The sequence below is a fragment of the Chrysemys picta genome, chromosome 4 (assembly GCF_011386835.1).
Source record: "Chrysemys picta bellii isolate R12L10 chromosome 4, ASM1138683v2, whole genome shotgun sequence".
Classification (NCBI taxonomy): domain Eukaryota; kingdom Metazoa; phylum Chordata; order Testudines; family Emydidae; genus Chrysemys; species Chrysemys picta.
In genome coordinates, this window is record NC_088794.1 from 26,679,135 (window position 1) to 26,688,813 (window position 9,679).

Here is a 9,679-nt window from a genome sequence, read left to right on the forward strand (position 1 = left end):
ACTGAGGCCTCTAACAGGACACTCTCTCTCTGTCCCCCTGCCCAGGGTACATCGGGAAGGGGATGCTCACCGGAGTGGTGGCTGGCGCCGTCTTCACCTCTCCTGCAGTGGGAAGCATACTGGCAGCGATCCGGGCGGTGACGCAGGCTGGCTCAGGTACGGCAGTGCGCTGTCAGGTGAGGGGGCCCTCCTCCTAAGAGTGGCAGAGAGTAACTGGGGCACCTCACTTCCTTCTGTCTCCCTCAGCTGGAACCCTGCTGATCGTGAAGAACTACACTGGGGACCGGTTGAACTTCGGGCTGGCACTGGAGCAGGCGCGGGCGGAGGGGGCCGACGTGCAGATGGTGGTGGTGGGTGACGACAGTGCTTTCACCACGCAGAAGAAGGCCGGGAGAAGAGGGCTGTGTGGCACGGTGCTCATACACAAGGCGAGTGGGATGGGGCAGCCCCCCAGTGCCAACTAGCTGGGATGGGGCTGTGCAGCACAGTGCTCATAAACACTGTGAGCAGCTCGGTCCACAGTGGCCACTCACTGTGCAGGGCCCACTGCAGGTCAACCACCAGCCCTCAATTACTTTCCCAGCAGCCTTGATCTAGCTCTGTCTGCTGGGGTCAAATCTCCTGGATAGGCTGAAGGGGGCTGATCAGCCGTTCCTGTCCAGGGGATTTAGCTGTCCACATCCAGGGCCCCGGTTGTAGTGCCAGAGACTCTACGAGCTGGGGATGAAGCCTCAGACCCTGGGGTTAAAAGACAGTCATGTTATCAGTCAAGTACACAGGCCTGTGTCCCTGCTCCCCTGGAGCTGGCGGGGTTGTAACTGACCCCATCTCTGCTCTCCCAAGAACAGTCGGCCTGGTCACTTTCACTTGTGCATCTAGTCAGGGTGCAGCAGAGGCTTTGGAGCCAGCAGGAAGCTGTGATGTTTGGGTTGCAGGCTCCGCCCACCCACCAGGGAGTGTTTGAATCCAGGCACAGAGCTGTCTGCAGTGAGTTCGTTGCTTTAAGTTGCAGGGGAATGGTTCTCTGTGATGATTAGCTTGGTGAAATACCCTAGGCAGTCACTATTGCAGTGACTTACTTGTATTTCATAGCAAGTAGAGGCCAGAAAGATCAGGGCTCTGTTGTACCAGGTGCTGCCCAGACACAAGGAGAGTCAGTCCATGCCCTGAAGGACGCGTGATGGAAATGCACAAGACAGGCCAAAGAAGGGTCATTATCCCCCTTTTGCGGAAGGGACCTGGGGCGATTCTCACAGGCAGTCTGTGGCAGAGGCAGATATTGAACCCAGGTGCCCTGGGTCCCAGCCCAGTGCTGTAGTCACAAGACCTTGTTTGTTTGCATCCACTTCGTCTCATCCATGGATTGGGAGCTCTCAAAGGGCAGGACCATCTCTTTGCTGTGTGTGTGTGGTGCCCACCATAATGGGCCTGGTCCAGTGTTGGGGCCCGTGGGTGCTACAGCAGCACACATGCTAATCAGATGCCTTGCTCCGTGTTGGGTTTTAGCCCTGGCTGTGGCCCTGGACCATGGTATCAGGGCTGGCTACAGGGAGGAGCAGCCTCCTGAGTTGGCACTGATGAAGTCTTTCTCCTGGCAGGTGGCTGGGGCGCTGTCAGAGGCAGGGGCGAGCCTGGAGGAGATTGTTCGCAGGGTGACGGCTGCTGCAGGAGACATGGGTGAGTGCTTAGGGACTCTTGGCATGGGCTGGGGTTGGCACCACCTCCCGCTATAGTGCCCAGGAGCTGCCAATCGGTGAGGGAGGAGATCTGGGAGGGATGTGGCCCCACAACAATAGGGGGCTCCCCCCGGGATGTCTCAGCCAGGAGATCTCACTCTCAAGTCCCAACCTAGATGGTGCCCCCATGCCTAGATGTTCTTCTAGACCTGGCACCTGCCCCTGCATAGCCCCAGCCCTGCCAAGTAAGCTCTGTCTTCCTCCCCCTAGAGGGCTCGGTGCTGATTACAGCCTGGAGTTGTTCTCCTTGGAAACATGGAAAGATCCCTCTGGTCCAGCTTCCGTGTACCTGTCACTGGTGAAGGTGGAGTTAACTCTTTCATTCCCTCCCCATGCAGGTACCTTGGGCGTGAGCCTGTCCCCCTGCAGTGTCCCTGGCTCGGGGCCTACCTTTCAGTTGGCTCAGGATGAGCTGGAGCTGGGTCTGGGTGAGGAATTGCCTCCACATCTGTCTGTCTGTGTGTCTATCACCTTGTGCCTGTCCTGAGTGTGGCTGCATCCCTCTGCCCTTGTCTTCCTTCAGCCTGTGGCTCTCTCTCTGCAGGTGGGGACTGGGTGCTTGAGTCCAAAGGGGGTCCAGGTACCCATCACCTACAGGGCCCAGGTGCCCATGGGCCTGAGATGTTCATTGTCAATGGTGCCTAAGAATCCACTGTTTAGGATCCCGGGTACGGGCCGGGTGGCCACGCTGCCCGGAGGGGATTATGGGCCGGGGCCAGACGGCTCCCATTGGTCACTGTTGTAGGTGCCCATGGCCCAGGCACCATTTCTGGTTTGGGATCAGGTGCTGGCAGAGGGGATAGGGGCAGTCGAAGGCCTTGGTGACCCCTCCTGTCTCCACAGGGATTCATGGTGAGGCAGGCGTGCGCAGGATGAAGGTAGGTTGGTTCCCCCCTCGCCTGCCCTCGTGCCTGCTGCTGCCCCGCCCTCACCCATCTCCTCCTCTCCCTGCAGATGGTGCCGGCGGACGAAATCGTCAAGACGATGCTCGATCACATGAGCAGCCCTTCCAACGCCTCACGTGTGGCCTTGGAGCCCGGTGAGTGACCCCCTCCCCTGACCTGCCTCCCTCTGTGCAGGGCAGGGCTCACACCCACTCTCCTCTGCCGTCCAGGGGCCTCCGTGGTGCTGGTGGTGAACAACCTGGGAGGCCTGTCCTTCCTGGAGCTGGGTGTGGTGGCTGGTGCGGCCGTACGCTGCCTTGGTGAGTGCCTGGCCTGGCCTGGCCCAGAGCTGGTGGGGTGGGGACAGGCACAGGACAGTGCAGGGGAAGGGGACGCTGGGGGTCTCTCCCCTCCTCTTCATGGGTAGAGGCTGTGCCTGGGTTGTGTGTATCATGCTCCCCAGCTGTGTGCCTAGGGCCCCTCGGAACTGCACCTTGGACCTCTCTGCCCTGGATTTCTGGGCTTGGATCATCCCATGAGGTCCTTCAGCTTCCACTCCCCACCCCCGATCTCCCTGCATGGTCCCCCCCTTTGCCATCCTGCTGGGGGGGGTGGGGTGAGAGGGGACTGCTTCCTTCCCTCCCTCCCCCACTCCAACCCCTCCTCCATCACCCCTGCAATCCCCTTGCTGGGTCCCCCCTGCACTCCTGAGCTCTGGTTCCTGTTCCGCTCCTCACGGTCTCCCCTCTCTCTCACCGCAGAGGATCGAGGTGTTCGCGTCGCCCGAGCTCTGGTTGGCGCCTTCATGACGGCGCTGGAAATGGCCGGTGTCTCCCTCACCCTCCTGCTAGCGGATGATGAGCTCTTGAGACTGATCGGTGAGACCCTGGGGCATTTATTTCCCCCTGGCATTGAGCTGGGGATTATACAGGGAATGGGGGCAGGGGAGGTACCCCCGGCGCTGGATGACTTTGCTGTGGGGGAGGTGAGGCTTTCCCTCCTGGCATGAGGGCTGGGGATGAAACGGGGGTTGATGGCCCTGGGTGAGGGGCTGAGGGTCCATCTTTCCCCCATGAGAGGGATGTGGGGGAAGTGATGCTCTTTGGTCTGGTCTATACTACCCGCCTGAATCGGCAGGTAGAAATCGACCTCTCGGGGATCGATTTATCGCGTCCCGTCGGGACGCGACAATCGATCCCCGAATCGGCGCTCTAACTCCACCAGCGGAGGTGGTAGTAAGCACCGCCGACAAAAAGCGGCAGAAGTCGATTTTGCCGCCATCCTCACAACGGGGTAAGTCGGCTGCAATACGTCGAATTCAGCTACGCTATTCACGTAGCTGAATTTGCGTATCTTAAATCGACTCCCCGCTGTAGTGTAGATGTACCCTTAGTGTTCCAGAGGCTGATGGCAGTGGGCCCCCTTCTGGCACACATGGGCAGAGTAGCTGATGCCCAGCTCTCGGGCCCTTGGCCTCAGTGCCTCCAGTGGTGGCATCTCCTCCCAGCGGTGGGTGGGCTGTGTTCGGCCACAGGTGGAGAGGGCCCTGTGTTCCCTGGCTAGCCCTGCGCTAATCCCTCAGCCCTCCCAACCTGCTGGCTGGGAGCCAGGGCCTACAAGGGGCTGGGGTTCTGGGCCTGACCCTGCCGTCTTACTTCCCCCTAGATGCTAAGACCACAGCTGTGGCCTGGCCCAACCTGGCCCGAGTGACCGTGACAGGCAGGAGCAGAGTGCTGGCTGCACCTGAGGCGGGACCTATGGTGGAGGAGCCCGTCCCAGCTGGAGGTACGGAGCGGGGCCCCTGCTCCTGGCCATCACCGGACAGGGCTTTGGGGACGTCGGCTGAGGCCCTGCTATCGCCCTGCCTGCTGAGGGCAGAAGGAGTGAGCGCAGCATTGAGATGGGTGGGGGGACAGAGACCAAGCAGCCCTGGTATTCCTGCTGCAGGGAGGGAGCATGGGACTGAGGAAGGGCTGGCCATCAGGACTCCTGAGTTATCTCTTTAGCTCGGTGGGAGTGGGGGTGGAGTGGCGGGCTGGAGGCAGGACTCCTGGGTTCTATCCCAGCACTGGGAGGGGAGTACAGTCTAGTGGTTAGAGTATGGGGGCTGGTGTTCCCATCTGAGCAGCTGACACTCTATGATCATAGGCAATTTACTTCTCCTCTGTGCCTCAGTTTCCCCATCTGTAGGACAGGGTGCTGTTGGTTCCTTTCTACCTAGCTGGGGGAAATGGGGGTCTGTGCTCCTGGACTCGCTGACATCTGTAGTGTGCTGTGCGATGCCAGGACAGAGGGCACTGGGCTGAGATGGGGGTGAGGTTGAGGGGGACACACAGGCATGGGCATGCGCATCATGGGATCTAATGCCCGGGCAGTGAGTGTGCGAGGGCACAGGCGTGAGTGTCACAGGATCAGCCCCACATGCCGAGCCAGGCACCTCCTCCCTCATCTAACCAGCCCCCTCTCTCCCTCAGCACCAGCCTCCCAGCGGGTGCGGCTGGTTCTGGAGCGGGTGTGCAGCACTCTGCTGGGCCTGCAGGAAGAGCTCAATGAGCTGGACCGCGCGGCGGGGGACGGCGATTGTGGCAGCACCCATGCCCGGGCCGCCAGGGGTCAGTGCTGGGACCCAGCATCTGTCGCACAATCCATAGCAGCTCCCCCGGCTGGGGCTCACAACAGGCACAGGGATCCCGCTCGCTGGCTTCTGGGGGGTGGCCTCCTTCCCTGTGTGGGAGGGCAGACAGCTGGCAGGGAGCATCTCAGTCCAAAGTGGATGGTTCTGATCCAGTCCTGGCCAGGAAGGACCAAACCAACCCCCTCTGGTAGAGGAGTCTCCATCCGCTTCCTGGCCACCCCTCAGTGCCCACAGCCACGGGGACTGGGCAACCTGGGGCTCAGGCACCCTGCATTGGGGGAGGGGTAGTTGCCCTGGCGCTGCCTGAGGTGCACCCACTGAGCACACTCTGCCTGGTCACCAAGGCTAAAGTCACTTCCAGGAGCCTCTCAATTATCCCCTGGGCATGGGGCTCCCCTCCCCCACATCACCACCCCAGGGGTACAGGGTCCCAGGCTGGCTCCCCCAAGGCTCCCATAGAGCAGGGTTCCCAGGCTGGCTTTCCTGAGGACTTCGGATTTCAGGATCCCTCTGCCCCCTGAAGTGCCCCCTCCCCCCCAAAGCCCTTGCTGTCCCTGGGGTGGGGTCGGTTGGAGGGAGCCAACCCTCGAGCCCAGCCCCTTTGCCACTCACCCGAGGTGCCGTGTGTCTCCAGCCATACAGGAGTGGTTGAACTCGACGCCCCTGCCTGCCCGGCCATCCCAGCTCCTCTCCACCCTGGCCAGGCTGCTGCTGGAGAAGATGGGGGGGTCCTCGGGGGCGGTGAGTGCCGCGGATGGGGACTTGGGTAGGTTTGTCCCTGCTGAGCTGATCCCTGCCCCCTCCTCCTTGGCTGGGGGTGTGTTATGGCCCTTGTGGGAAGATATGAGGCCTGCGGGGTGGTTGGGGGTGGCATATGGATCCTGTGTCCCATCGCCCAGTGGGAGGGATGGTATTTCATCACCCTTGGGGAGTAAGAGCCTTGCTGTCTCTGTGCCCACCACCCTGCGTCAGGGCAGCACTGCTACTGAGCAGCCTGGCGTTTCCCTTGCAGCTGTATGGGCTGTTCCTGACGGCGGCCGCACAGCCCCTGCAGAGCCGCAGCGACCCCGCGGCCTGGGCTGCCGCCATGGAGGCTGGCATCGAAGCCATGCAGCGGTGAGTAGAGCCCGCAAGGTGGGTGGGAGAGTCACTCGGGTCCAGGGGGAAATTGCAGCAGTGCCTGGCCCTGCCAGGGGAGGGGGGGATCCTGAGTGGGAAGGACAATGAGGCATTCCCACCACTACCAGTGGCCTGTGACCCCTCCGCGGTGGGTCCATGGCACTGCTCTGTGCTCACTACTGATCCCTTTCCTTTCTGTGCCAGGTACGGGGGAGCCGCGCCCGGGGACAGGACCATGGTGAGTGACAAACAGCTGGGCACATGATGCGATGGGTACCAGGCAAAGCTCTGCCCATGCCTGTTACACTGCCACTGGGGACCCTCTTGGTGCTGGGCCTGCTCCCATCTACAGGCAACACTGAGGGCAAGGGAGGCCATTCAGTGCTGATACAGAGGAGTATTCCCCATCTGGCACTGTCTGCTGCTGATTCAGGCAGACGTTGCCCCCTGGTGAGCCCCAGAGGGATCCATGGGGCAACCTCTGCTCAGTAACCCCCACCCCAGCCGCTTGCCCTGTCTCCCAGGGGCCCTGCCCTCACCACTCCTCCCACTTGTGTCTTGGGCAGCTGGATTCGCTCTGTGCTGCTGCTGAGGAGCTGCGCGCCATGCAGGCCCCTGGCACCGACCTGCTGCCTGTGCTGGCCAAGGCAGTCCAGGTATGAGAGCTCACTTCCCACCAGGCCCCTCCTCTCTGGTGGGACAGGGAGGAGCTAGTGAAGGGGTGGAGCCTGAAGCTGAGTGGGGAGCCAAAGCTGCATGAGGGGAGTTGAATGTGGGGCTGTGATCCTGTTGGGCTCATGAGCAGAGTTGGGGCAGGCTAGCACTTGGGCACCTTGAGAAAACTGCAGGAAGGGGGGTGAATGGCTCTTAGCAAGAACTGAGCCAACGCCTAGCGTGAGACATGGGGGGTGCTGTGCCAGTGGATGGCTGTCTTTGATGGAAATGTAAAACACAGGCCCAGGCTGTCTGGGCAGGAAAATTCCTATGGTGCGGTTTGCAAAAGCAGGGGGTGATGGGTGTCAGCAGAGCTCTGGAGGGGCCGAGATAGCAGGGGAGCTCTGGGTCAGGATTGAGGGGCATTGGCACAGCTCACGGGGGCAGGATGGAGGGGCATCGGGAGAGTTGTAGAGGGAAGCCCCCTTCCCCGGCTGCATACCTGACCCTGTTGTGTTCCCCGTGTCCCTTGGGGACACTCCCACCCATGACCTGCTCCCTCCCCTGGTCTCTTGGCAGAGTGCAGAGGCTGCGGCTGAATCCACTAAGAACATGGAAGCAGGCGCTGGCAGGGCCAGTTACATCAGCTCGGCCCGCCTGGAGTTACCGGATCCAGGGGCCGTGGCAGCAGCGGCCATTCTGCGTGCTGTGCTGGAAGGGTTACAGAGCTAGAGTGCATGACTCTGCCACCTCCCGCTGCTCCTGGGCACCTCCCTCACTTTATCCTCCTCCCCCCGCAAGTCCCTGGGGCCCTTCTGTGCTGACTTGCACACCCTTTGTAGGCAAGACAAGGAGAAGTGATGTTTATGGGAGTCCTGGCAAGAGCTGGCTCAATGCTCCTGGATCTGCCCAAACCAGGATCTCATTGGCAGGAATGGGGGCCAGCAGGGAGACTAGGGTCATCCCTGTGCCCACTGTTCACTGGGTAGCAGGCCCACTGTCCCTCCCAGTTCATCCCTGCTACTGGGTGCTCTGAGCGCGGTGGCTATAATAAAGAGCTCTGCTCCAGAGGTCATGGCCCGTTCCTTTCTGTAGCAGCAGTGCCTGCCTGCCGCCTCGTTCTCACAGCACAGAACAGCTCCCCGCCCGGGGTGTTTCTGGCTTTGGAGTTGCTGTGCCTTCTCCCCCTGCCCCCACCCCCAGAGAATCTCCGAGCACCTCGTTCCAGCTGTTGGTGAATGAATTGTCCCCACCCCAGGAAGCGGGGTCAGGTAAGGTCCAGATTCTCTATTGCATGGAGGGGGAAACTGAAGCACCCAGCGCTGACAGTCATACGGTGAGTCAATGCAAAGCTGGCACTAGCTCCGAGCTCCAGAGCTGAGGTTTCAGCCCTGGCCCATGCCTCCTCATACAGTGCACCTGGGAGTGCCCAGTTACCAGGGCCCTGTGCTACAAGAGGGGACAGGGCAACCACTGAACTGAGCAGCAGAGTTTCCAGTGGAGCACAGGAAAGCCATTGGTGGTGGGGCTGTGCTCATCTGCCTCCCCTACCCTGGCACAGAGAGCCATAGCTGAGCTGTGGCAAGACCCTGACTAGAGCACCCCAGGCCCCTTGTTACCAGGAAGCTGGTGACAGATGGGAGGAAGGGGGTGGCACATGGAAAGATCTACATCTGTCTGAGTTGGCTAAGGGCTGCTGGGGCCCCACACACACATGCTCCAGCAGTTGTAACGGCTACTTCACTGTAAGCACAACACCGGCTCCTGCCGCCTGATGGTGAATGGGCTCGAGCTCTTCCTGCTCTCCCGGCTGGGGTCTCCCCATGCAGCTTTCGGGCTGGGTAGTACAGAGGAGGGATCTTTCTTCCTCTGTGTTCTCCACCTCCTCCTAGCAGGGGTCTCCTCTCTCTGTGCTTGCAGGCTGCTCCTAGGCTGGGGACCCCGCCCCACTCTTTGATTCCCCCTTCCTGTGGGGAGAGAGCCAGGCTCCCCTGGTATGTTTGCTCAGCGCTGCCTGTGCTGTGAGGGAGCTCCCCTAGAATGTCAGGGCTATGAATTCTCAGAGCAGCAACTCAGCAGGTCTGGGGAGGGGAAGGGATGTGGAGGGGGGCAAGGTATGATGGGGGTGTCTCTGCATATGCTGGGGCTGGGTAGAGAGGAGGGGGCAGGGGCTGTGAGTGGGAAGCACTGGGATGAAAGAGCAGAATGCAGCCATGGCTCAGCTTTGTAGTGAGATCCAGTGGGCTAGGGAAGCCAACTCCCTACACTAGCTGAGTTCAGCCCCTGCAGAGGAGCACCCAGGGTCAGTCTTGCCCTGGCAGGGACAGGTGACTGGGGGGGCTCATTGTTCCCCACCATGACTACACCCTCTGTCAGCCCCTCAGGGCTACTATGCAGACATTTTATGCTACATAGCTCCTTTGCTGGGGTTTTATTTATTCCTCAGCCCTAGCCTGTTACACCAGGTGTTTCAGGCTTTGCACCTCCTCAAAGAGTCTCGTTACCTGCCCTCTCTTAGGGCTCATGGTTACTTTAACTCCATGGCTCTGCCCTCCCCAGCTGAAGGGATCGTGCTGCTCCTCACAGCTTGGTATGGTTTAGGTCTGTCCTGCAGGGCCTAGCTTTGTGCGGAGGGACTAGCAGGCCCTTTT

The 9,679-nt window shown here is 60.8% G+C and overlaps 1 protein-coding gene across 4 annotated transcripts in view; it reads left to right on the forward strand.

Annotated features, from left to right (window-relative positions):
* TKFC (triokinase and FMN cyclase) overlaps window positions 1–8,098 on the forward strand; it is a 10,646-nt gene extending 2,548 nt beyond the window's left edge. For all 4 annotated transcript variants that reach the window (XM_065591794.1, XM_065591796.1, XM_065591795.1 and 1 more), the window contains 15 exons: window positions 46–156; window positions 247–428; window positions 1,599–1,677; window positions 2,075–2,164; window positions 2,580–2,614; window positions 2,691–2,775; window positions 2,851–2,940; window positions 3,382–3,498; window positions 4,286–4,405; window positions 5,095–5,232; window positions 5,890–5,996; window positions 6,268–6,371; window positions 6,579–6,612; window positions 6,941–7,030; window positions 7,608–8,098. In XM_065591794.1, the coding sequence (XP_065447866.1) occupies window positions 46–156; window positions 247–428; window positions 1,599–1,677; window positions 2,075–2,164; window positions 2,580–2,614; window positions 2,691–2,775; window positions 2,851–2,940; window positions 3,382–3,498; window positions 4,286–4,405; window positions 5,095–5,232; window positions 5,890–5,996; window positions 6,268–6,371; window positions 6,579–6,612; window positions 6,941–7,030; window positions 7,608–7,760 (1,535 nt within the window). In that variant the 3' untranslated portion in view covers window positions 7,761–8,098. The remainder of the gene's footprint in view (window positions 1–45; window positions 157–246; window positions 429–1,598; window positions 1,678–2,074; window positions 2,165–2,579; window positions 2,615–2,690; window positions 2,776–2,850; window positions 2,941–3,381; window positions 3,499–4,285; window positions 4,406–5,094; window positions 5,233–5,889; window positions 5,997–6,267; window positions 6,372–6,578; window positions 6,613–6,940; window positions 7,031–7,607) is intronic.
* The last annotated feature ends 1,581 nt before the right edge of the window (window positions 8,099–9,679 follow it).